At 53.6% G+C, this 27761-nt stretch overlaps 1 protein-coding gene across 1 annotated transcript in view; it reads left to right on the top strand.

Moving 5' to 3' along the window:
* Positions 1-6084: 6084 nt before the first annotated feature.
* The window catches only part of LOC144676665 (aminopeptidase Ey-like), a gene marked incomplete at its 3' end in the record, with an annotated part of 42744 nt that continues 21067 nt past the window's right edge, over positions 6085-27761 (top strand). The window contains exons 1-3 of the mRNA XM_078537034.1: positions 6085-6172; positions 6862-7384; positions 26632-26774. Coding sequence (XP_078393160.1) covers positions 6085-6172; positions 6862-7384; positions 26632-26774 — 754 coding nt within the window. The remainder of the gene's footprint in view (positions 6173-6861; positions 7385-26631; positions 26775-27761) is intronic.

Here is a 27761-nt window from a genome sequence, read left to right as displayed (position 1 = left end):
CAGCCCCTTCTTGAGCCTGTTACACAGGAACAGGAGGAGGCCATTCAGCCCCTCTTGAGCCTGTTAAACAGGAACAGGAGGAGGCCATTCAGCCCCTTCTCGAGTCCTTTACAAAGGAACAGGAGGAGGCTATTCAGCCTCTCCTCAAGTCCTTTACACAGTACGTGGGGGAGCACATTCAGCCCCTCTTGAGCCTGTTACACCGGAAAAGGAGGATGCCATTCGGCCCCTCTTGAGTCTGTTACACACGAACAGGATATGGCCATTCAGCCCCTCTAGAACCTGTCACACAGGAACAGGAGGAGGCCATTCAGCCCCTTCTCGAGTCCTTTACACAGAAATTGGAGGAGGCCATTCAGCCCCTCCTCGAGCCTGTTACACAGGAGCTAGAAGAGGCCATTCAGCCCCTCCCAAGTCTGTTACACCGGAACAGGAGGAGGCCATTCAGCCCCTCTTGAGCCTGTTACACAGGAACAGCAGGAGGCCATTCAGCCCCTTGAGCTTTTCACACAGCAACAGGAGGAGGCCTTTCAGCCCCTCTTGAGCCTGTTACACTGGAACAGCAGGAGGCCATTCAGCCCCTCTTGAGCCTGTTACACAGGGACATGAGGAGGCCATTCAGCCCCTCTTGGGTCTGTTACACAGGAACAGCAGGAGGCCATTCAGCCCCTTGAGCTTTTCACACAGCAACAGGAGGAGGCCTTTCAGCCCCTCTTGAGTCTGTTACACAGGAGGAGGCCATTCAGCCCCTCTTGAGCCTGTTGCAGAGGAACCGGAGGATGCCATTCAGCCCCCTCTCAATTCTGTTACACAGGAACAGGATAAGGCCATTCAGCCCCTTTAGAACCTGTTATACAGGAACAGGAAGAGACTATTCAGCCCCTCTTGAGGCTGTTACACAGGAACAGGAGGAAACCATTCAGCCCCATCTCGAGTCTGTTACACAGGAGCATAAGGCCATTCAGCCCTTCTTCAGCCTGTCACACAGGAACAGGAGGAGGCCATTCAGCCCCTCTTGAGCCTGTCACACAGGAGCTAGAAGAGGCCATTCAGCCCCTCCCAAATCTGTTACGCCAGAACAGGAGGAGCCCATTCAGCCCCTCTTGAGCCTGTCACACACGAACAGGAGGAGGCCATTCAGCCCCTTCGAACCTGTTACACAGGGTCAGGATAAGGCCATGCTGCCCATTCCGACAGATCCTGGTTGATTCATATCACTTACCCATATTGACTCCATGTCTCTTAACTCGCAAAAATCTATCTTGAAATTTCCAATTGACCCCCTCCCCCTCTCGGCAGCTTCTTTAGTGGGGGGAGAGAGAGTTCCAGATTCCCGCTCCCCTGTGTGTGTGTGTGAAGTGCTTCCTGACATCCCCCCTGAACGGGCCTGGCTCCAATTTGAAGCTTCTGCCCCCTTGTTCTGGACTCCCCACCCCCACCAGAGGAAACAGTTTCTCTCCATCGACCCCATCGAATCCTTTAATCGTCTTAAACCCCCCTCGATTCGATCGTCCCTTAATCTTCCACACTCGAGGGGATACAAGCAACTTGTGATTTGAAAAGGAATTATTTTGCTTTGCTCTATCGTAGAGCCTTATAAACAGAAGGAGGCCATTCAGCCCATCCTGCCTGTGCCAGCTCTTGGAAAGTGCTATCCAATTAGTCCCACTCCTCCCAGCACATACCCCAACATGTGTTTCAAGTATATCTAACCCTCTGAAGAACAACTCCCACAGGAGGGGATTAGACATGACTGTGATGCATCATCAGGTCGAATAGGCCGCCCACCCTTGACACCCGGTTTCGCCGGTTAGGAATGGCTACTTCCGGGGTAGAGCTGGAGTTGGCGCAGGCCTTAACCCCACCCATGGGGTCATTACCTTCGAGAGAGTGAGACGAGGGGGGGCGGTGGGGGGAGGGTGAGGGTGAGCTGGTGAGTGGATGCCATAAGAGTGAGCTAGACCCACACGAGAGGATATCTTGATCGGAGTCAGATCGGCACTGCCCAGCCTGCCGAGTTTGTGTCAGCCTCGGCAGTCAGAGCCATTGGGCTATTCAACCAAGGGGAGCTTTGCTGTCCAGTCTAATCCAGTCCTCCCTCCTCTCGTTGAAGCGGTCACCAGTTCAAGCCTGTAAAATGTCAATGTTGGCCTGATATTCTCCCCTCCCAGACAGGGAGAGAGTGTGATCCAATACAAAGAGAAGCTCAGGCAAGGCAGGGGAAATCCTTGGGATCATTTCTTGACCACTTTTTCTTAAAGTTATTCATTCTCGGGATGTGGGCTTCGCTGGCTGAGCCCAGCATTTATTGCCAATCCCTAATTGCCCCCCTTGAGAAGGTGGTGGGTGAGCTGCCTTCTTGAGCCGCTGCAGTCCCTGTGGTGTAGGTACACCCACCGTGCTGTTAGGGAGGGAGTTCCAGGATTTGGACCCAGCGACAGTGAAGGAACGGCCGATATATTTCCAAGTCAGGATGGTGAGTGACTTGGAGGGGAACTTCCAGGTGGTGGTGTTCCCATGTGTCTGCTGCCCTTGTCCTTCTAGATGGTGGTGGTCATGAGTTTGGAAGGTGCTGTCGAAGGAGCCTTGGTGAGTTCCTGCAGTGCATCTTGTAGATGGTACACACACTGCTGCAACTGTGCGTCGGTGGTGGAGGGAGTGAATGTTTGTGGATGGGGTGCCCATCAAGCGGGGCTGCTTTGTCCTGGATGGTGTCGAGCTTCTTGAGTGTTGTGGGAGCTGCACTCATCCAGGCAAGTGGAGAGTATTCCATCCCACTCCTGACTTGTGCCTTGTAGATGGTGGACAGGCTTTGGGGAGTCAGGAGGTGAGTTACTCTCCGCAGGATTCCCAGCCTCTGACCTGCTCTTGTAGCCACAGTATTTATATGGCTGGTCCAGTTCAGTTTCTGGTCAATGGTAACCCCCAGGATGTTGATAGTGGGGGATTCAGTGATGGTAATGCCATTGAACGTCAAGGGGGTGATGGTTGGATTCTCTCTTGTTGGAGATGGTCATTGCCTGGCACTTGTGTGGCGCGAATGTTACTTACCACTTGTCAGCCCAAGCCTGGATATTATGCTCTGGATACTGGAATGGAAGGTTGAGATGTGGGCTAGTATTGACAGCCATTCAGCCTCCTCCCCACCCTCCTCCCCCAACTTTCTGCTGGTCCTGGTGCTCCCTCTCTCATCGCCAGCCTGCATTCCCACTCCCAACCCTCCCCCCCTCCTCCATTGAATTATCCCTGATCCGCACTGGGGGTGTGGCCAGTGGATATTCCGCAAACGGCAGGAATCTCCGGCCAGGTCCACAACAGGGGGACGAGTTCCGGTCGGAACTGGGAGGAAGGGAAACGTTATCCAGCAGGAATTGGGGAAGTGGGGGGAGACACAAATCCCAGCAGGAATTGTGGGAGGGGGGAGACAAATTCCATCAGGAATTGTGGGAGGGGGGAGACAAATTCCATCAGGAATTGAGGGAGGGGGGAGACAAATTCCATCAGGAATTGTGGGAGGGGGGAAGACAAATTCCATCAGGAATTGTGGGAGGGGGGAGACAAATTCCAGCAGGAATTGTGGGAGGGGGGAGACAAATTCCAGCAGGAATTGTGGGAGGGGGGAGACAAATTCCATCAGGAATTGTGGGAGGGGGGAGACAAATTCCATCAGGAATTGTGGGAGGGGGGAGACAAATTCCATCAGGAATTGTGGGAGGGGGGAGACAAATTCCATCAGGAATTGTGGGAGGGGGGAGACAAATTCCATCAGGAATTGTGGGAGGGGGGAGACAAATTCCATCAGGAATTGTGGGAGGGGGAGACAAATTCCATCAGGAATTGTGGGAGGGGGGAGACAAATTCCATCAGGAATTGTGGGAGGGGGGAGACAAATTCCATCAGGAATTGTGGGAGGGGGGAGTCAAATTCCATCAGGAATTGTGGGAGGGGGGAGTCAAATTCCATCAGGAATTGTGGGAGGGGGGAGTCAAATTCCATCAGGAATTGGGGAGAGGGGAATTAAAGATAACATTTGCCCCTCTCTCAGGCTTTGCCCCCACGAGGTGATGGTGGCTCAGAGCAGAACTACCCAATCCTCGGTTGGGAAGAAGGATTCAGTCGGAGGGCTGCCTCGCAATGCCTGGAAGGAAATGAAGGATCCAGGGTTTAAGGATACCGATAGGCACAGGAAGGAACTGAGGCCCCAGGCCTGAGATAAACAGCCATACGAGTGGCGGCTATCACACTGAGCCAGCTAAAGACAGCAACTCAAGGAATTGCGATGAATCTTTGACCAATGCTTATTGTTAGAGGGTGACATGATGTATGGGGGAGGGGTGGGGAGCAGTCAGACAGACCTGCATTTATCTAGCACCTTGCATCGCCTCAGGCTGTCGCAGCCAATGTAGGCCATTTTATTCATGGAAGCAGAGAGTCAGTACTGAGGGAGTGTCGCACTGTCGGAGGGTCAGTACTGAGGGAGCGCCGCACTGTCGGAGGGTCAGTACTGAGGGAGCGCCGCACTGTCGGAGGGTCAGTACTGAGGGAGTGCCGCACTGTCGGAGGGTCAGTACTGAGGGAGTGCCGCACTGTTGGAGGGTCAGTACTGAGGGAGAGCCGCACTGTCGGAGGGTCAGTACTGAGGCAGCGCCGCACTGTCGGAGGGTCAGTGCTGAGGGAGTGCCGCACTGTCGGAGGGTCAATACCGAGGGAGCGCCGCACTGTCGGAGGGTCAATACCGAGGGAGCGCCGCACTGTCGGAAGGTCAGTACTGAGGGAGTGCCGCACTGTCGGAGGGTCAGTACTGAGGGAGTGCCGCACTGTCGGAGGGTCAGTGCTGAGGGAGTGCCGCACTGTCGGAGGGTCAGTGCTGAGGGAGTGCCGCACTGTCGGAGGGTCAATACTGAAGGAGTGCCGCACTGTCTGAGGGTCAGTACTGAGGGAGTGCCGCACTGTCGGAGGGTCAGTACTGAGGGAGTGCCGCACTGTCTGAGGGTCAGTACTGAGGGAGTGCCACACTGTCGGAGGTGCGGTGTTTCAGGATGAGACGTTATTACGAGGCCCTCTCGGGTGGATGTAAAAGACCCAACAGCTGCAGTTGGAAGAAGAGCAGTTGGGGGGTGGTTGGGGGGGCGGAGGGGGTGGGGGTGAGCTCTCCCCCGTGTCCTGGGGCCCAACGTTTACCCCTTAACCAACACCACCAAAGAAAAACAGATGGACCTGGCTGATGATCATTTAAGCTGTTTGTGGGATCTTGCTGTGCACAAGTCGGCTGGCCCCTTTCCCCACCTGACAACAGTGACCACCTTGAAAATGAAAAGGACCCTCATTGGCTGGGAAACGCTTTGGGACCTCCTGCGGTGGGGAAAGGCGCTAGAGAAATGCAGGTCAGTCAGTTCTCACTTCCGATTGGACCACTGGAGGGTCTGACCCCGCCCTGTGGACAGGAGTGACCTCACCGCGGAACATGCAAATGAAGGAATGTTGACCTTGTTGCAACGTCGGGGGGGGGGGGGGTGGGGGGCGGGGTCTGCGCCATTGTGACGCGGTCAGCTCCTCTCGTCCAATCAGGGCCGCGGAAGGTGTCACATGCTCAACAGCCCCATTGTGATGTCATTGTGGGGGGGCGGGGTTTGGGGGGGTTTGCGGGTGAGGGTGGGGGGGGGCATCACCGGTGCTGGTGGGGGGGATGGTGGGGGGTGGGGGGTTGGCTGGTGGGGAGTTGTGGGGGGAGGGTCCCAGTCAGATGATGCTGGCCGGGAAGCGGTGGTGATTGGCCGTGGCTTCTGCTCAGAGGAGGTTGGCGTCCAGTCCTCGGGCGGTCCTGCGAGGGGGAAAGGTCACAGTTCCCGGCCCTGGGCACCGCCGAGGGTCACCGGAGGGGTGGGGGCGAGGAGGTGAATCACCAGGAGAAGGTAATGCCCCCAAGAGCGGGTAACGACAGATTGGAGAGTTGAATGAGGGGGGGACATCTTGGCACATTGAGGGTGGAGGGAGGTGTGCCAGGAGGGGGACAGGGAATATTTGTGGTGGGGGGGGAAGGGTCCCTGTGGGCATCGGGGGGGGGGGGGGAACCCCTGCCACACTATGGAACCCGGTGCCCCGCTTTCCTGCCCTTTGCCCATCGTGGCCGCCAATGGGCAGCGAGTGGCAAAGACGCAGAAGCGGTTTGGGGGTTCGGGCGGCACGGGGGGTGGGGTCAGTGGGACGGGTGGGACTGCGGGGAGAGCAGTTTGGGGGGGGGGGGGGGGGTGCGGTGGGTGAGGGGGGAATCCACACCGAGGCCTAACGGTTGGGGTGGGCCTTGAGGGAATCGGCCGTTGGGTGTCCAGGACCGATGGCGCGGAGGTGGGCGAGCGTGAGGTGAATCCTGCCTGGTGAGGGGGTGAGGAGAGGGGGAGAAGTTTTATTGAAGACCTACCCTTCGTCCCACCGACTGACAGTGGAATCATGGGGAGGACGCTGCACAGGAGGAGGCCATTTGGCCCATCCTGCCTGGGCCAGCTCCTTGAAAGGTCTATCCAATTGGTCCCACTCCAATCCCTCACCATCTCTTCCCCACCCCCCCCCCCCCTCCCATAGCCCATAACGTTCCCCCTTCCAGTATTTATCTGATTCCCCCCCCTTTTGAAAGTTCCTATTGAATCTGCTTCCACCGCCCTTTCAGGCAGCGCCTTCCAGATCCCAACAACTCGCTGTGTAAATAAAAAACAAATTCTCCTCATCTCCCCCTCTGGTTCTTTCCCCGATTCTCTTCAATCTGTGTCCCCCTCTGGTTACCGACCCTCCTGTTAGTGAGCCCCTTCTTTACCCCATCGTGGTTTTATAACTAATTGCTCATTTTGGTGTTTTTTTTCCCCACAGTGGCCATGGAAACGACTTGGATTCGAAAGGCCTTGACAGTTTTAGGCCTCGTTGCCGTCCTACAGGCCTCACTCCACAAGCGGGCATCACGGGCCCCTCTAGTCAAGGCCTTGACCCTGGATCAGGAGCCCTGGAAGGTTCCCTACCTCCCCAGCTCCCTCAGGCCCACCAACTACGAGGTGGAGCTGTGGCCTTGGCTGTTCAGGGAGCGGTCCTCGGGTCTCTTCCTCTTCCACGGGAGGTCCATCGTCACCTTCGAGTGTCTGGACACCACCAACGTCATCGTCATCCACAGCAAGATGCTCAACTACACCGAGCCGGTGAGGGTCTCCAGGGAAGACAACTCAACCATCGGCGTGAAAAGCCTGTGGGAGGAGAGGGCCAACGAGTACTTGGTGCTGCGCCTTGGCAGGCCCCTCTGGAGGGGCAAGGTGTACAGGTTGCAGACGGCCTTCCGGGGGGAGCTGACAGACGAGCTGCAGGGGCTGTACAGGTCCGACTATGAGGAAGATGGCACGACCAAGTAAGCGGGCAGAGTTTCTGGGGCCAGCGGTTCACAGGGGACCGAGCACAGGCAGCGATTGGTCCATTAGGTCCGAACGATCGGAGTTCCCGATCACTCCCGGCCCCGCGCTCGCTGACCGACATCGGCCCTGGGTCTGTTTGTAAAATTACCATCTTGTTTTTAAATCCTTCACATGCCGACTTATCTCTGTAACCTCCTCCAGCCCCCTACACCCCTCCCTATCTCTGTAACCTCCTCCTGCCCCTACCCCCCTCCCTATCTCTGTAACCTCCTCCAGCCCCCTACACCCCTCCCTATCTCTGTAACCTCCTCCAGCCCCCTACACCCCTCCCTATCTCTGTAACCTCCTCCAGCCCCTACACCCCTCCCTATCTCTGTAACCTCCTCCAGCCCCCTACACCCCTCCCTATCTCTGTAACCTCCTCCAGCCCCTACACCCCTCCCTATCTCTGTAACCTCCTCCAGCCCCCTACACCCCTCCCTATCTCTGTAACCTCCTCCAGCCCCTACACCCCTCCCTATCTCTGTAACCTCCTTCAGCCCCTACACCCCTCCCTATTCCTGTAACCTCCTCCAGCCCCTACACCCCTCCCTATCTCTGTAACCTCCTCCAGCCCCTACACCCCTCCCTATCTCTGTAACCTCCTCCAGCCCCTACACCCCTCCCTATCTCTGTCATCTCCTCCAGCTCCTACACCCCTCCCTATCTCTGTAACCTCCTCCAGCCCTTACACCCCTCCCTATCTCTGTAACCTCCTCCAGCCCCTACACCCCTACCTATCTCTGTAACCTCCTCCAGCCCCTACACCCCTCCCTATCTCTGTAACCTCCTCCAGCCCCTACACCCCTCCATATTTCTGTAACCTCCTCCAACCCCCACAACCATCCCTATCTCTCAAAGAAACATCGAGGTCTACAGCACAGAAGAAGGCCCTTCGGCCCATCGAGTCTGTGCCGGTCAAACAGGTACCTAACTATTCTAATCCCATTTTCCACCACTAGGCCCATAGCCTTGTATGCCATGGGCATCGCAAGTGCACATCCAAATACTTCTTAAATATTATGAGGGTTTCTGCCTCTACCACCCTTTCAGGCAGTGAGTTCCAGATTCCCACCACCCTCTGGGTGAAAAAATTCTTCCTCACACCCCCTCTAAACCTCCTGCCCCTGACCTTAAATCTATGCCCCCTGGTTATTGATCCCTCCACCAAGGGGAAAAGTTCCTTCCTCTCCACCCTATCGATGCCCCTCATAATTTTATACACCTCAATCATGTCCCCCCTCAATCTCCTCTGCTCCAGGAAAAATAACCCCAGTCTATCCAATCTCTCCTCATAACTAAAACTCTCCAGCCCAGGCAACATCCTGGTAAATCTCCTCTGCTCTCTCTCTATTGCAATCACATCCTTCCTATAATGCGGATTCCAGAACTACATGCAATACTCTAGCTGTGGCCTAACCAGCGTTTTATACAGTTCCAGCATAACCTCCCTGCTCTTATATTCTATGCCTCAGCTAATAAAGGCAAGTATCCCATATGCCTTCTTAAGCACCTTATCTACCTGTCCCGCTACCTTAAGGGACCGGTGGACAAGTACACCAAGGTCCCTCTGATCCTCAGTACTTCCCAGGGTCCTACGATTCATCGTGTATTCCCGTGCCTTGTTTGTCCTGCCCAAGTGCATCACTTCACACTTATCCGGATTAAATTCCATTTGCCACTGATCAGCCCATCTGACCAGCCCGTCTTTATCCTCCTGTAATCTAAGGCTATCCTCCTCACAATTTACCATCCCACCAATTTCCGTGTCATCCGCAAACTTACTGATCAACCCTCCTACATTCAAGTCTAAATCGTTTATATATACCAGAAACAGCAAGGGACCCAACACCGATCCCTGTGGAACCCCGCTGGACACAGGCATCCAGTCACAAAAACACACCTCGACCATCACCCTCTGCTTCCTGCCATTCAGCCAATTCTGGATCCAATTTGCCAAATTGCCTTGGATCCCATGGGCTCTTACCTTCGTTGTCAGTCTCCCATGCGGGACCTTATCAAAAGCCTTGCTGAAGTCCAAGTAGACTACGTCAAATGCATTGCCCTCATCTACACACCTGGTCACCTCTTCGAAAAATTCAATCAAATTGGTCAGACATGACCTCCCCTTAACAAAACCATGCTGACTGTCCTTGATTAATCCCTGCCTCTCCAAGTGTAGATTCATTCTGTCCCTCAGAATCGCTTCCAATAGTTTCCCCACCACTGAGGTTAGACTGACTGGCCTGTAGTTCCCTGGTTTATCCCTTCCTCCCTTCTTGAATAACGGTACCACATTGGCTGTCCTTCAGTCCTCTGGCACCTCTCCTGTGGCCAGAGAGGTGTTGAAAATTATTGCCAATGCCCCTGCTATCTCCTCCCTTGCCTCACTCAACAGCCTGGGATACATCTCATCCAGGCCTGGAGATTTATCTACTTTTAAACCTGCCAGACCACTTAGAACCTCCTCCCTTTCTATGCTAATTTTTTTCATTATATCACAGTCCTTCTGCCTGATTTCCATACCCACGTCGTCCCTCTCACTTGTGAACACCGACACAAAGTATTTAGAACCCTACCTACATCTTCCGGCTCCACACACAAATTACCACTATGGTCCCTAATGGGCCCGACTCTTTCCCTAGTTATCCTCTTACTCTTAATGTACTTGTAAAATAACTTTGGATTTTCCTTTATTTTTAAGTTCCCCCCTACACATTCTATACTCCTCTAGGGTTTCCGCTGTTTTGAGCCCTCGGTATCTGCCATAAGTCTCCCTTTTTCTCTTTATCCAATCCTGTATATCCCTCGACATCCAGGGTTCCCCGAACTTGTTGGCCCCACCCTTTGTCTTTACTGGAATATGTTGGCCCTGTACTCTCCCTATTTCCTCCCTGAACGAGTCCCACTGGCTCTGACACAGATTTACCTAAAAGTAGCTGCTCCCAGTCCACTCTGGCCATATCATATCTGATCTTATTAAAATCGGCCTTCCCCCAATTTAGAACTCTGATTTCTGGCCCATCCTTGTCCTTTTCCATAACAGCCTTGAATCTAAGGGAGTTATGATCACTATCTGCAAAATGCTCCCCCATTGATACCTCTACCACTTGCCCGGCTTCATTCCCTAAAATTAAGTCCCGGGCTGCCCCCTCTCTTGTAGGACCTTCTACATAATGGCTTAAAAATCTGTCATTTTAAGAATTCCGCTCCCTCTAAACCTATCACACTATGACTAACCCAGTTAATGTTGGGGAAGTTGAAATTCCCCACTATTACTACCCTATTATTTTTACACTTCTCTGAAATTTGCCTACATATCTGCTCTTCTATTTCTCTCTGACTGTTTGGGGGCCTATGGTACACTCCCAGCAATGTGATTGCTCCTTTTTTGTTTTTATGTTCTACCCATATGGCTTCATTTGAGGAGCTTCTAAGATGTCATCCCTCCTTACTGCTGTAATTGATTCCTTGATCAATATTGCGATACCCCCTCCTCTCTTATCTCCTTCCCTGTCTCGCCTGAAGACCCTATATCCTGGAATATTGAGCTGCCAATCCTGCCCCTCTCTCAACCATGTCTCTGTGACAGCAATGACATCATACTTCCATGTGTTAATTTGTGCCCTCAACTCATCTGCCTTATTCGTCAGACTCCTTGCATTAAAATAAATACCATCCAACCTTGCCAAACTCCCTTGTCCCTTAACTGGCCTGTAATTTCGATGCCTTCCAGACTTACTCGCTCTCTCTTCTAATTTTGGCTGTGCACCTCCCCCTGCTGAACTTTCTCTCAGGATCCCATCCCGCTGCCAAATTAGTTTAAACCCTCCCCAACAGCACTAGCAAACCACCCGGCAAGGATGTCGGTCCCATTCCGGTTCAGGTGCAACCCGTCCGCCTTGTACAGGTCCCACCACCCCCAGAAACGGTCCCAATGTCCCAGAAATCTAAAGCCCTCCCTCCTGCACCATCTCTCCAGCCACGCATTCATCTGGACTAACCTCCTATTTCTATGCTCACTAGCATGTGGCACCGGAAGTAATCCAGAGATTACTACCTTTGAGGTCCTGTTTTTCAATCAGTTTCCTAGCTCCCTAAGTTCTGCTTGCAGGACCTCATCCCTCTTTCTACCTATGTCATTGGTACCAATTTGCACCACGATCTCTGTCTGTTTGCCCTCCCCCTTTAGAATGCCCTGCAGCCGTTCAGTGACATCCTTGACCCTGGCACCAGGGAGGTAACATGCCATCCTGGAGTCACGTCTACAGCCGCAGAAACCCCTGTCTGTTCCCCTATCAAGTCTCCTACAACTATTGCTCTTCCCCTCTTTTTCCTCCTCCCCTATGTAGCTGAGCCACTCACAGCGCCATGAGCATGGCTACACTCCCCAGAGGAACCGTCACTCTCACCATTTCCCAACACGGAAAAACGGTTCTCGAGCGAGATGCACCCTGGGGATTTCCTGACGACCTGCCTGACACCTTTCCTCTGACTGATGGTCACCCATTCCCTCTCTGACTGCACTCCCGTAAGCTGCGGGGTGACCAGGTCTAAAAACGTGCTATCCACGAAACTCTCAGCCTCGCGGATATGCCTCAGTGTCTCCAGCTGCTGCTCAAAGTCCGAAACTCGGAGCTCAAGTAGCTGCAGCTGGGGACACTTCCTGTACACGTGGTCAGTCAGAGCGCAAGGAGCGTCTAGGACTTCCCACATGTTACAGGTGGCACATAACACGGCACTGAGCTGCCCTGCCATGATTCTAGTTGAACAAAAACCCATTACTTTAAGTTAAATACAGTAAAAAAAACATTAAATCATTTATGTACTTTAAATAAAAAATGGAACCCTCACCTTTCCTTAGCTTAATTTATTTTAAACTGGAGAAAAACACTTACCCACTATTCACCAATCAGCTCTCTCTGTAACCTCCTCCAGCCCCCTACACCCCTCCTTATCTCTGTAACCTCCTCCAGCACCTACACCCCTCCCTATCTCTGTAACCACCTCCAGTCCCTACACCCCTCCCTATCTCTGTAACCTCCTCCAGCCCCTACACCCCTCCCTATCTCTGTAACCTCCTCCAGCCCCTACACCCCTCCCTATCTCTGTAACCTCCTCCAGCCCCTACACCCCTCCCTATCTCTGTAACCTCCTCCAGCCCCTACACCCCCTCCCTATCTCTGTAACCTCCTCCAGACCCTACACCCCTCCCTATCTCTGTAACCTCCTCCAGCACCTACACCCCTCCCTATCTCTGTAACCTCCTCCAGCCCCTACACCCCTCCCTATCTCTGTAACCTCCTCCAGACCCTACACCCCTCCCTATCTCTGTAACCTCCTCCAGACCCTACACCCCTCCCTATCTCTGTAACCTCCTCCAGCCCCTACACCCCTCCCTATCTCTGTAACCTCCTCCAGCCCCTACAACCCTCCCTATCTCTGTAACCTCCTCCAGCCCCTACAACCCTCCCTATCTCTGTAACCTCCTCCAGCCCCTACACCCCTCCCTATCTCTGTAACCTCCTCCAGCACCTACACCCCTCCCTATCTCTGTAACATCTTCCAGCCCCCTACACCCCTCCTTATCTCTGTAACCTCCTCCAGCCCCTACAACCCTCCCTATCTCTGTAACCTCCTCCTGCCCTTACACCCCTCCCTATCTCTGTAACCTCCTCCAGCCCCCTACACCCCTCCCTATCTCTGTAACCTCCTCCAGCCCCTACAACCCTCCCTATCTCTGTAACCTCCTCCTGCCCTTACACCCCTCCCTATCTCTGTAACCTCCTCCAGCCCCCTACACCCCTCCTTATCTCTGTAACCTCCTCCAGCCCCTACACCCCTCCCTATCTCTGTAACCTCCTCCAGCCCCTACACCCCTCCCTATCTCTGTAACCTCCTCCAGCCCCTACACCCCTCCCTATCTCTGTAACCTCCTCCAGCACCTACACCCCTCCCTATCTCTGTAACCTCCTCCAGCCCCCTACACCCCTCCCTATCTCTGTAACCTCCTCCAGCCCCTACACCCCTCCCTATCTCTGTAACCTCCTCCAGCCCCTACACCCCTCCCTATCTCTGTAACCTCCTCCAGCCCCTACACCCCTCCCTATCTCTGTAACCTCCTCCAGCCCCTACACCCCTCCCTATCTCTGTAACCTCCTCCAGCCCCTACACCCCTCCCTATCTCTGTAACCTCCTCCAGCCCCTACACCTCTCCCTATCTCTGTAACCTCCTCCAGCCCCTACAACACACCCTATCTCTGTAACCTCCTCCAGCTCCTACACCCCCTCCCTATCTCTGTAATCTCCTCCAGCCCCTACACCCCTCCCTATCTCTGTAACCTCCTCCAGCCCCTACACACCTCCCTATCTCTGTAACCTCCTCCAGCCCCTACACCCCACCCGATCTCTGTAACCCCCTCCAGCCCCTACACCCCTCCCTATCTCTGTAACCTCCTCCAGCCACTACACCCCTCCCTATCTCTGTAACCTCCTCCAGCCCCTACACCCCGTCCCTATCTCTGTAACCTCCTCCAGCCCCTACACCCCTCCCTATCTCTGTAACCTCCTCCAGCCCCTACACCCCTCCCTATCTCTGTAACCTCCTCCAGCCCCTACATCCCTCCCTATCTCTGTAACCTCCTCCATCACCCTACACCCCTCCCTATCTCTGTAACCTCCTCCAGCCCCCTACACCCCTCCCTATCTCTGTAACCTCCTCCAGCCCCTACACCCCTCCCTATCTCTGTAACCTCCTCCAGCCCCTACACCCCTCCCTATCTCTGTAACCTCCCCCAGCCCCTACACCCCTCCCTATCTCTGTCATCTCCTCCAGCCCCTACACCCCCTCCCTATCTCTGTAACCTCCTCTAGCCCCTACACCCCTCCCTATCTCTGGAACCTCCTCCAGTCCCTACACCCCTCCCTATCTCTGTAACCTCCTCCAGCCCCTACACCCCTCCCTATCTCTGGAACCTCCTCCAGTCCCTACACCCCTCCCTATCTCTGTAACCTCCTCCAGCCCCTACACCCCTCCCTATCTCTGTAACCTCCTCCAGCCCCTACACCCCTCCCTATCTCTGTAACCTCCTCCAGCCCCTACACCCCTCCCTATCTCTGTAACCTCCTCCAGCCCCTACATCCCTCCCTATCTCTGTAACCTCCTCCAGCCCCTACACCTCTCCCTATCTCTGTAACCTCCTCCAGCCCCTACAACACACCCTATCTCTGTAACCTCCTCCAGCTCCTACACCCCCTCCCTATCTCTGTAATCTCCTCCAGCCCCTACACCCCTCCCTATCTCTGTAACCTCCTCCAGCCCCTACACACCTCCCTATCTCTGTAACCTCCTCCAGCCCCTACACCCCACCCGATCTCTGTAACCCCCTCCAGCCCCTACACCCCTCCCTATCTCTGTAACCTCCTCCAGCCACTACACCCCTCCCTATCTCTGTAACCTCCTCCAGCCCCTACACCCCGTCCCTATCTCTGTAACCTCCTCCAGCCCCTACACCCCTCCCTATCTCTGTAACCTCCTCCAGCCCCTACACCCCTCCCTATCTCTGTAACCTCCTCCAGCCCCTACATCCCTCCCTATCTCTGTAACCTCCTCCATCACCCTACACCCCTCCCTATCTCTGTAACCTCCTCCAGCCCCCTACACCCCTCCCTATCTCTGTAACCTCCTCCAGCCCCTACACCCCTCCCTATCTCTGTAACCTCCTCCAGCCCCTACACCCCTCCCTATCTCTGTAACCTCCCCCAGCCCCTACACCCCTCCCTATCTCTGTCATCTCCTCCAGCCCCTACACCCCCTCCCTATCTCTGTAACCTCCTCTAGCCCCTACACCCCTCCCTATCTCTGGAACCTCCTCCAGTCCCTACACCCCTCCCTATCTCTGTAACCTCCTCCAGCCCCTACACCCCTCCCTATCTCTGGAACCTCCTCCAGTCCCTACAACCCTCCATATCTCTGTAACCTCCTCCAGTCCCTACACCCCTCCCTATCTCTGTAACCTCCTCCAGCCCCTACACCCCTCCCTATCTCTGGAACCTCCTCCAGTCCCTGCAACCCTCCATATCTCTGTAACCTCCTCCAGCCCCTACACCCCTCTCTATCACTGTAACCTCGTTCTGCCCCTACACCCCTCCCTATCTCTGTAACCTCGTTCAGCCCCTACACCCCTCCCTATCTCTGTAACCTCCTCCAGCCCCTACACCCCTTCCTATCTCTGTAACCTCCTCCAGCCCCTACACCCCTCTCTATCTCTGTAACCTCCTCCAGCCCCTACACCCCTCCCTATCTCTGTAACCTCCTCCAGCCCCTACACCCCTCTCTATGTCTGTAACCTCCTCCAGCCGCTACAACTATCCCTATCTCTATAACCTCCTCCAGCCCCTAAAGCCCTCCTTATCTCTGTAACCTCCTCCAGTCCCTACACCCCTCCCTATCTCTGTAACCTCCTCCAGCCCCTACACCCCTCCCTATCTCTGTCATCTCCTCCAGCCCCTACACCCCCTCCCTATCTCTGTAACCTCCTCCAGCCCCTACACCCCTCCCTATCTCTGGAACCTCCTCCAGTCCCTACACCCCTCCCTATCTCTGTAACCTCCTCCAGCCCCTACACCCCTCCCTATCTCTGGAACCTCCTCCAGTCCCTACAACCCTCCATATCTCTGTAACCTCCTCCAGCCCCTACACCCCTCCCTATCTCTGTCATCTCCTCCAGCCCCTACACCCCCTCCCTATCTCTGTAACCTCCTCCAGCCCCTACACCCCTCCCTATCTCTGGAACCTCCTCCAGTCCCTACACCCCTCCCTATCTCTGTAACCTCCTCCAGCCCCTACACCCCTCCCTATCTCTGTCATCTCCTCCAGCCCCTACACCCCCTCCCTATCTCTGTAACCTCCTCCAGCCCCTACACCCCTCCCTATCTCTGGAACCTCCTCCAGTCCCTACACCCCTCCCTATCTCTGTAACCTCCTCCAGCCCCTACACCCCTCCCTATCTCTGGAACCTCCTCCAGTCCCTACAACCCTCCATATCTCTGTAACCTCCTCCAGCCCCTACACCCCTCCCTATCTCTGTCATCTCCTCCAGCCCCTACACCCCCTCCCTATCTCTGTAATCTCCTCCAGCCCCTACACCCCTCCCTATCTCTGTAACCTCCTCCAGCCCCTACACACCTCCCTATCTCTGTAACCTCCTCCAGCCCCTACACCCCTCCCTATCTCTGTAACCTCCTCCAGCCCCTACATCCCTCCCTATCTCTGTAACCTCCTCCATCACCCTACACCCCTCCCTATCTCTGTAACCTCCTCCAGCCCCCTACACCCCTCCCTATCTCTGTAACCTCCTCCAGCCCCTACACCCCTCCCTATCTCTGTAACCTCCTCCTGCCCCTACACCCCTCCCTATCTCTGTAACCTCCCCCAGCCCCTACACCCCTCCCTATCTCTGTCATCTCCTCCAGCCCCTACACCCCCTCCCTATCTCTGTAACCTCCTCTAGCCCCTACACCCCTCCCTATCTCTGGAACCTCCTCCAGTCCCTACACCCCTCCCTATCTCTGTAACCTCCTCCAGCCCCTACACCCCTCCCTATCTCTGGAACCTCCTCCAGTCCCTACACCCCTCCCTATCTCTGTAACCTCCTCCAGCCCCTACACCCCTCCCTATCTCTGTAACCTCCTCCAGCCCCTACACCCCTCCCTATCTCTGTAACCTCCTCCAGCCCCTACACCCCTCCCTATCTCTGTAACCTCCTCCAGCCCCTACACCCCTCCCTATCTCTGTAACCTCCTCCAGCCCCTACACCTCTCCCTATCTCTGTAACCTCCTCCAGCCCCTACAACACACCCTATCTCTGTAACCTCCTCCAGCTCCTACACCCCCTCCCTATCTCTGTAATCTCCTCCAGCCCCTACACCCCTCCCTATCTCTGTAACCTCCTCCAGCCCCTACACACCTCCCTATCTCTGTAACCTCCTCCAGCCCCTACACCCCACCCGATCTCTGTAACCCCCTCCAGCCCCTACACCTATCCCTATCTCTGTAACCTCCTCCAGCCACTACACCCCTCCCTATCTCTGTAACCTCCTCCAGCCCCTACACCCCGTCCCTATCTCTGTAACCTCCTCCAGCCCCTACACCCCTCCCTATCTCTGTAACCTCCTCCAGCCCCTACACCCCTCCCTATCTCTGTAACCTCCTCCAGCCCCTACATCCCTCCCTATCTCTGTAACCTCCTCCATCACCCTACACCCCTCCCTATCTCTGTAACCTCCTCCAGCCCCCTACACCCCTCCCTATCTCTGTAACCTCCTCCAGCCCCTACACCCCTCCCTATCTCTGTAACCTCCTCCAGCCCCTACACCCCTCCCTATCTCTGTAACCTCCCCCAGCCCCTACACCCCTCCCTATCTCTGTCATCTCCTCCAGCCCCTACACCCCCTCCCTATCTCTGTAACCTCCTCTAGCCCCTACACCCCTCCCTATCTCTGGAACCTCCTCCAGTCCCTACACCCCTCCCTATCTCTGTAACCTCCTCCAGCCCCTACACCCCTCCCTATCTCTGGAACCTCCTCCAGTCCCTACAACCCTCCATATCTCTGTAACCTCCTCCAGTCCCTACACCCCTCCCTATCTCTGTAACCTCCTCCAGCCCCTACACCCCTCCCTATCTCTGGAACCTCCTCCAGTCCCTGCAACCCTCCATATCTCTGTAACCTCCTCCAGCCCCTACACCCCTCTCTATCACTGTAACCTCGTTCTGCCCCTACACCCCTCCCTATCTCTGTAACCTCGTTCAGCCCCTACACCCCTCCCTATCTCTGTAACCTCCTCCAGCCCCTACACCCCTTCCTATCTCTGTAACCTCCTCCAGCCCCTACACCCCTCTCTATCTCTGTAACCTCCTCCAGCCCCTACACCCCTCCCTATCTCTGTAACCTCCTCCAGCCCCTACACCCCTCTCTATGTCTGTAACCTCCTCCAGCCGCTACAACTATCCCTATCTCTATAACCTCCTCCAGCCCCTAAAGCCCTCCTTATCTCTGTAACCTCCTCCAGTCCCTACACCCCTCCCTATCTCTGTAACCTCCTCCAGCCCCTACACCCCTCCCTATCTCTGTCATCTCCTCCAGCCCCTACACCCCCTCCCTATCTCTGTAACCTCCTCCAGCCCCTACACCCCTCCCTATCTCTGTAACCTCCTCCAGCCCCTACACCCCTCCCTATCTCTGGAACCTCCTCCAGTCCCTACACCCCTCCCTATCTCTGTAACTTCCTCCAGCCCCTACACCCCTCCCTATCTCTGGAACCTCCTCCAGTCCCTACAACCCTCCATATCTCTGTAACCTCCTCCAGCCCCTACACCCCTCCCTATCTCTGTCATCTCCTCCAGCCCCTACACCCCCTCCCTATCTCTGTAACTTCCTCCAGCCCCGACACCCCTCCCTATCTCTGTAACCTCCTCCAGCCCCTACAACCCTCCGAGATCTCTTCGCTCCTCCAATTCCGGCCTCTTGACCATCCCCCGATTCCCATCGCTCCAACATTGGCGGCCGTGCCTTCAGCTGCCTGGGGGCCCTGAGCTCTGGAATTCCCTCCTTAAGCCTCTCCAACTCTCCCTCTCTCGCTCTCTCCTCCTTTTAAATGCTTGTTCAAAATAATCTCTTTGACCGAGCTTCAGTGAAAAAGACCTTGGTGTAACGTCTCACGTTGAGGGCTACTCTGACAGTGCGGCGCTCCCTCAGTACTGACCCTCCGACAGTGCTGCGCTCCCTCAGTACTGACCCTCCGACAGTGCGGCGCTCCCTCAGTACTGACCCTCCGACAGTGCGGCGCTCCCTCAGTACTGACCCTCCGACAGTGCGGCGCTCCCTCAGTACTGATCCTCCGACAGTGCGGCACTTCCTCAGTACTGATCCTCCGACAGTGCTGCGCTCCCTCAGTACTGATCCTCCGACAGTGCGGCACTCCCTTAGTACTGAAGGGCTCGCCTGGTTTATGGGCTCGAGTCTCTGGAGTGAGCCTCGAACACATGTCCTTCTGACTCCGAGGCAGACACGATGTCTCCTTGGAAAGAAGTCTGCAATTAGATAATTTAGTGCAAAGACACTAAATCAAGCCCTCCGGTGAACTCTCCCAGGGGATGCTGCTGTCGCGAATCTCCTGGAATCTCAGCTACAGGAGGTTTCGCAGACTAAGTAAGCTGTAGCTTGAATTGAGTTCAGCGAAGCCAAGCGCTTAACTCTTCGACTTTGGGAAGTGAGGGAATTCGGTGCAGGGCGGGAGGAGGTGCTTTCTGGCCTTTAAGAGAAAACGGTCCAAGAGAGAGACCCGGAGACAGTGAGTCCTGTGAGCTGAGGACCGGAGGCATTAAGTAGGTTTGCGGGAAGGTGAGTGGTGAGTTTTAAGCTTTTTTTCCTCTCTGAATTGGGGCAGGTGTTAAACTGGTACTGTGGGGGCGGGGGGAGGGGTTGGGGGATGGTATATAAGTGCTGTTTTAAATTTAGACATGTTAAGCTACTTGATATAACTACGGATGATCATTGGTTGATATTTCGAAACTTGAAACCTAATCGGTTAAATAAGACAGAAGAAAGTTGACAGGGTAGGTGTTGCGTTGCAGCTGTAGCATGTGGGAGCTGGTGGATACCATGTGGGACCCACAGCAACCACACCTGCAGTGAGTGTACGAGGCTTGAGGAGGTTCAGCTCTGAGCTGATGAGCTGGAGTCCGAGCTTCATCCGCTACGATGCACCAGGGAGGGGTAAAGTTCCCCGGACACTTTGTTCCGGGAGGCAGTCACACCCCTTAAGGCCAGGTGCCTCGAATTTGGTGCGTGCTCAGGGACAGGAAGGTGGGTGACTGCGAGAGACCCAGGTTTGGGGAAGGGCAGAACTGGCAGAGCCTCAGTCCTTTTGCGGTGGTTGTGTGGGGGTGGGGGGGGCGGGGGGAGCGAAAGGGAATGCAGTTGCAGTCGGGGACAGTAGTCGGGGTGGGGGGGGGTAGATATTGTTCTCCGTGGCTGAGAGTTCATGTCCCGAATGCTGTGTTGCCCCTCCCGTGCCAGGGTTAAGAAAATCTCCTCGGGGCTGGAGAGGAACTGGGAGTGGGAGGTTGGGGGGAGATCCCAGTTGTCGTGGTCCAGGTGGTTCCCAATGACATGGGTAGAACCAAGAAAGAGGTTCTAATGAAGGAGCATGAGGCGGTGGGGGGAGGTGGTGGCGTAGTGGTAATGTCACCGGACTGGCAATCCAGAGGCCCAGGCTAAGGCTCTGGGGACATGGGTTCAAATCCCACCCCGGCAACTGGTGGAGTTTAAGCTCATCTCAGTATTAGTGACCGTGAAACCGGTATCCATTGTTGTAAAAACCCATCTGGGTCACTAACGTCCCTTTAGGGAAGGGAATCTGCCCTCCTTACCCGGTCTGGCCCACACGTGACTACAGACCCACAGCCATGCGGTTGACTCTTAAACTGCCCCCCTGAAATGGCCGAGCGAGACACTCAAACTAGCTACAAAGGGATGAAACCGGACGGACCACCCGGCATTGACCTAGACACTAGAAACAACAACGGCAAACTCAGCCCTGTCAACCCTGCAAAGTCCCCCTTACTAACATCAGGGGGCTAGTGCCAGAATTGGGAGAGCGTCTCACAGACTAGTCAAGAAACAGCCCGACATAGTCATCCTCACAGAATCATATCTTACAGATAATGTCCCAGACACCAGCATCACCACCCCTGGGTATGTCCTGTCCCACCGGCAGGACAGGCCCAGCAGAGGTGGTAGCACAGTGGTATAGAGTCGGGAGGGAGTTTCCCTGGGAGTCCTCAACATCAACTCCGGACCCCATGAAGTCTCAAGGCATCAGGTCAATCATGGGCAAGGAAACCTCCTGCTGATTACCACGACCCGCCCTCCCTCAGCTGAGGAATCCGTGCTCCTCCATGTTGAACACCACTTGGAGGAAGCACTGAGGGTGGTAAGGGCACAGAATGTACTCTGGGTGGGGACTTCAATGTCCATCACCAAGAGTGGCTTGGTAGCGCCACTACTGACCGAGCTGGCCGAGTCCTAAAGGACATAACTGCTAGACTGGGTCTGCGGCAGGTGGTGAGGGAACCAACAAGAGGGAAAAACATACTTGACCTCATCCTCACCAACCTGCCTGCTGCAGATGCATCTGTCCATGACAGTATCGGTAGGAGTGACCACCATACAGTCCTTGTGGAGACGAAGAGTCATCTTCACATTGAGGATACCCTCCATCGTGTTGTGTGGCACTACCACCGTGCTAAATGCGATAGATTTCAAACAGATCTAGCAACTCAAGACTAGGCATCCATGAGGTGCTGTGGGCCATCAGCAGCAGCAGAATTGTACTCAAACACAATCTGTAACCTCATGGCCCAGCATATCCCCCACTCTACCATTACCACCAAGCCAGGGGATCAACCCTGGTTCAATGAAGAGTGCAGGAGGGCATGCCAGGAGCAGCACCAGGCATACCTAAAAATGAGGTGTTGACCTGGTGAAGCTATAACACAGGACTACTTGCGTGTCAGATAGCATAAGCAGCAAGTGATAGACAGAGCTCAGCGATCCCACAACCAACGGACCAGATCTAAGCTCTGCAGTCCTGCCACATCCAGTTGTGAATGTTGTTGGACAATTAAACATCTCACTGGACGAGGAGGCTCCACAAATATCCCCATCCTCAATGATGGAGGAGCCCAGCACATCAGTGTAAAAGATAAGGCTGAAGCATTTGCTACAATCTTCAACCAGAAGTACCGAGTGGATGATCCATCTCAGCCTCCGGAGGTCCCCAGCATCACAGATGCCAGTCTTCAGCCAATTCAATTCACTCCACGTGATATCAAGAAATGGCTGAAGGCACTGGATACTGCAAAGGCTATGGGCCCTGACAATAATCCAGCACTAGTACTGAAGACTTGTGCTCCAGAACTTGCCAAGCTGTTCCAGTACAGCTACAATATTAGCATCTACCCGGCTATATGGAAAATTGCCCAGGTATGTCCTGGACACAAAAAGCAGGACAAATCCAACCCGGCCAATTACCGCCCCATCAGTCTACTCTCCATCATCAGTAAAGTGCTGGAAGGGGTCGTCAACAGTGCTATCAAGCGGCACTTGCTTAGCAATAACTTGCTCACTGACGCCCAGTTTGGGTTCTGCCAGGGCCACTCAGCTCCTGACCTCATTACAGCCTTGGTTCAAACATGGACAAAAGAGCTGAACTCCTGAGGTGAAGTGAGAGTGACTGCCCTTGACATCAAGGCAGCATTTGACCGAGTGTGGCATCAAGGAGCCCTAGCAAAACTGGAGTCATTGGGAATCAGGGGGAAAACTCTCTGCTGGTTGGAGTCATACCGAGCACAAAGGAAAATGGTTGTGGTTGTTGGAGGTCAGTCATCTCAGCTCCAGGACATCACTGCAGGAGTTCCTCAGGGTTAGTGTCCTCGGCCCAACCATCTTCAGCTGCTTCATCAATGACCTTCCTTCCATCATAAGGTCAGAAGTGGGGATGTTCGCTGATGATTGCACAATGTTCAGCACCATTCACGACTCCTCAGATACTGAAGCAGTCCATGTCCAAATGCAGCAAGATCTGGACAATATCCAGGCTTGGGCTGACAAGTGGCAAGTAACATTCACACCACACAAGTGCCAGGCAATGACCATTTCCAACATGAGAGAACCTAACCATTGCCCCTTGACACTCAATGGCATTACCATCACTAAATCCCGCACTATCAACATCCTGGGGGTTACCATTGACCAGAAACTGAACTGGACCAGCCATGTAAATACTATGGCTACAAGAGCAGGTCAGAGGCTGGGAATCCTGTGGTGAGTAACTCACCTCCTGACTCCCCAAAGCCTGTCCACCATCTACAAGGCACAAGTCAGGAGTGTGATGGAATACTCCCCACTTGCCTGGATGAGTGCGGCTCCCACAACACTCAAGAAGCTCGACACCGTCCGGGACAAAGCAGCCCCGCTTGATTGGCACCACTACCATCTAGAAGGACAAGGGCAGCAGACACATGGGGAACACCACCACCTGGAAGTTCCCCTCCAAGTCACTCACCATCCTGGCTTGGAAATATATCAGCTGTTCCTTCACTGTCGCTGGGTCTAAATCCTGGAACTCCCTCCCTAACAGCACTGTGGGTGTACCTACACCACAGGGACTGCAGCGGCTCAAGAAGGCAGCTCACCCACCACCTTCTCAAGGGGCAATTAGGGATGGGCAATAAATGCTGGGCCCAGCCAGCGACGCCCATATCCCGTGAAAGAATATATGAAACAAATGAACATTTAGGGACTAAATTGAAAAGCAGGACCTCTCTGGATTATTACCCGAGTCATGAGCTAATTGGCGTCGGCTAAATAAGATCAGGGAGTTGAATGCCGGGCTCAGAGACTGGTGTGGATGAGAGGGGCTTTGATTCATGGGGCACTGGCACCAGTACGGGGGGAAGTGGGGTCTGTACCATTGGGATGGCCTTCACCTGAAATACGGTGGGAGCAGTGTCCTGGTGAATCACATAACTAGGGCTCTAGAGAAGGCTTGAAACTAAATAGTGGTGGCCAGGGTGGGGTGCGGGAGTTCGCATGAGGGGAGATTTACAGAGAAAGCACAGTGACATAGGTAATGATAACCTGAGTGTGACAGGAAGGGACAGAGCATACAAACATAACAGTCCACCAGCAAATAGGGTCAGAGCAGGGCAAGGTGGCAAGGTCCGAATTAAAGGCTGTTTACCTGAAAGCAAGCAGCATTGGTAACACAGTGATAGCACAAATAGAAATAAATGAGTATGGTATGTTCGCCAGTACAATGACACGGTTGCAAAGTCACCAAGGTTGGGCCCTGAATATTCAAGTGTATGTGACATTTCAGAAGGGCAGGAAAGAAGAAAAAGGAGGTGGGGTAGCTCTGTTAATCGAGGGTGATATCAGTACAACAGTGAGAAATGATCTTGGCTTGGAGAATCAAGATGTAAAATCAGTTTGGGTGGAGGTAAGAAATAGCCAAGGGCAGAAGTCACTGGTGGGAGAGGTTTATAGACCCCCCTGATGGTAGCTACACTGTGGCAGATTGTATAAATCAAGAAATAATGGGGGCTTGTAAGAAGGGTACTGCAATAACTGTGGGTGATTTTAATCTTCACATAGATTGGACAAATCAAATTGGCAAAAATAACCTGGGGGATGAGTTCACAGAGTGTATTAGGGACAGTTTTTCTTAGAGCAATGCATTCTGAAACCTACCAAGAAACAGACTATCTTAGACCTGGTAAGGTGTCTTAAGACAGGATTAATTAATGACCTCATTGCAAAGGATCCTCTGGGTAAGAGTGATCATAGCATGACTGAATTTCACATTCGGTTTGAGGGTGAGAAATGTGAGCCTTAAATTTAGATAAAGACAATTTCAAGGGTAGGAGGACTGAGTTGGCTTAAGTGGACTGGGAAAATAGGTTAAAAGGTAAGACAGTAGAGAAACAGTAGCAGACATTTTCGGAGATATTTCATAACTCGAAACACAGATATATTCCATTGAGAAATACATCATCCGTGGCTAACTAAGGAAGTTAAGGGTGGTATCAAATTGAAAGACAAGGTGTACAATCCTGTGAAGTTTAGTGGTAGGTTCAGCACCACCTTCTCAAGGGGCAACTAGGGATGGTCAACAAATGCTGGCCTAGCCAGCGATGCCTACGACCCACAAATGAATTTTTAAAAGGCCAGAAAATTGGGTACAATTTAGAGACTGACTGGAAAAAAAAATGGAGAAATTAGAGTTTGAGAGAAAACTAGCAAGAAATATAAAAGCAGACAGTAAAAGCTCCTACAGGTATATAAAAAAAGGAGGAGAGTAGCTAAAGTGAGCATTGGCCCCTTAGAGATTGAAACTGGGGAATTGATCATGGGAACCGAGGAAAAGGCAGAGTCTTCGCACAAGTGTTTTGTATTCACTTTCACAGTGGAAGGCACAAAAGAACATTCCCAAAATAGTAGAAAATCAAGGGGTCAAAGGTCAAGGAGGGAGGAGCTGAAAACAATCACCATCGCCAGAGAGCAAGTGCCAGAAAAAAACAAATGGGATTAAAGTCTGACAAATCCCCTGGACCCGATGGTCTGTATCCTAGAGTCTTAAAAGAAGCGATTGCAGAGACAATTGGCTGTAAATCTTCCAAAGCTCTGGAAAGGTTCCAGCAGTTTAGAAAAATGCAAATGTGAAACCTCTCTATTCAAGAAAGGAGGGAGACAGGGAGCAGGAGAAACCACAGGCCAGTGAGCCTCAAACCAGTCATTGGGGAAATTCTGGAACCCATTGTTAAGGAGGCAATGGCAGGACACTTGGAAACTCACCCTACAATCGGGCAGAGTCCACATGGTTTCGTGAAAGGGAAATCGTGTTTGACTAATTTATTTCTTTGAGGATGTCACAAGCAGGGTGGATCAAGGGGAACCAGTCGATGTTTGGTTGTGTGGCAGGGCTTTAGACGGGGTTTGGGGATTGTTTGGTCTCCCAAAAGTAAGCTGCTCGAGTCCATCGCCTTTTTAACCAGGACTGTTCATTCACAGCGAGCGTTTACGCATTGGGACCTCCAGACGAGATCCGGAGCTTCTCCTCCTTCCAGACCTCCTGTAATACTCAGTCATGTGATCTGACATCAGCATCGTGTCTGCTTCTGAGGTTAACCCTTTACTCTACAGGAGATGTGTTTGGATTTCCAAAAGGCATGCGATGCGGTGCCACATGAAGTGTTACTTGCACAAGATAAGAGCTCATGGTGTTGGGAGGGGGATACGTTAGTGTGAACAGAGGGTTGGCTAACTAACGGGAAACAGAGACAAGATATAAACGGGTCATTTTCAGGTTGGTAAGCTGTAACCAGTGGATGCCGCAGGGATCGGTGCCGGGGCCTCAACTGTTTACGATCTATATTTAATGGCTTGGATGAAGGGACTGGCTGTGTTGTAGCCAAATTTGCTGATGATACAAAGGTAGGCAGGAAAGTAAGCTGTGAGGAGGATACAAAGAGTCTCGTGTGCGCGCACACACACACACACACACACACCACACACATGTGTACAGACTGACCAGTGTGACATTCCCAATCACATCCTGCCCTTTCCCGGAATCCCCTAGATTCCTCGCCTTGACGATGCTGCAGCCGACTGACGCCCGGAGGATATTTCCGTGTTTTGATGAGCCAGCACTGAAGGCGACCTTTGACCTGACGGTGATACACCGGCCTGACCACTCGGCAATCTCCAACATGCCCGTCAGCAGTAAGTTTGTGGCACCGAGGCTATGACTGGTTTACCTCCTCCCTCACTGGGCACTGAGCTTTCATAGTCCAGATCTGTCCATGTGACTGACCCATTCTTTCTGCAATGGAGACCAAATACCTGATATACAGGAACTGACATTGAGACACACACACATACACACAGATACACACACACACACGCACTCACACATGCGTGTGCACACACCCCACACACATGCACACACACTCACAAACACACATGCACATAACACAAATGCACACCACACACATGCACACACCACACACGCACACAACAAACACGCAAACCACACACATGCACAGACCACACACATGCACAGACCACACACATGCACAGACCACACACATGTACGTGTGCGTGCACGCGCACACACACATGCATACTCGCGCACGCACACATAAGCACACACACGCACATGCACACACACACAATAACACATGTACACAACACACACACCACACAAACAAATGCACACCACACACATGCACACAAGCACACAACACGCATATGCACACACACTACACGTGCACGCACACGCACACAAACACACGCACACACACACACACATGCATGTGCACACGCACATATCATACATTAACAGGCAGAAGTGAATCAGAATTGTTACAACACAGAAAGAGGCCATTTGGCTCATCAAATTCATGCCGACTCCCTGTACACCAATCCTGTCAGCCCCATTCCCCCCCTCTCTCTCCCCGTCCCCCTGCGAGTTTATTCCCCCAAGTGCCCGTCCAATTTCTTTTTGAAATCGTTCATCGTCTCTGCTCCCACCTCCCCCATCGTGGGCAGCGAGTTCCAGGTCATCACCTCTCGCTGCGTAAATAATTTCTTCCTCACATCCCCACCCCACCCCCTGCCCAAAACCTTAAATCTGTGCCCTCCCCCCTCCCAGTCCTTGTACCATCAGCCAATGGGAAGAGCTTTTCTTTCTCTCCCTAATCCAAACCT

The sequence above is a fragment of the Cetorhinus maximus genome, unplaced genomic scaffold (assembly GCF_964194155.1).
Source record: "Cetorhinus maximus unplaced genomic scaffold, sCetMax3.hap1.1 HAP1_SCAFFOLD_1807, whole genome shotgun sequence".
Classification (NCBI taxonomy): Eukaryota; Metazoa; Chordata; class Chondrichthyes; order Lamniformes; family Cetorhinidae; genus Cetorhinus; species Cetorhinus maximus.
This window is presented reverse-complemented; position numbering and strand designations above follow the sequence as displayed.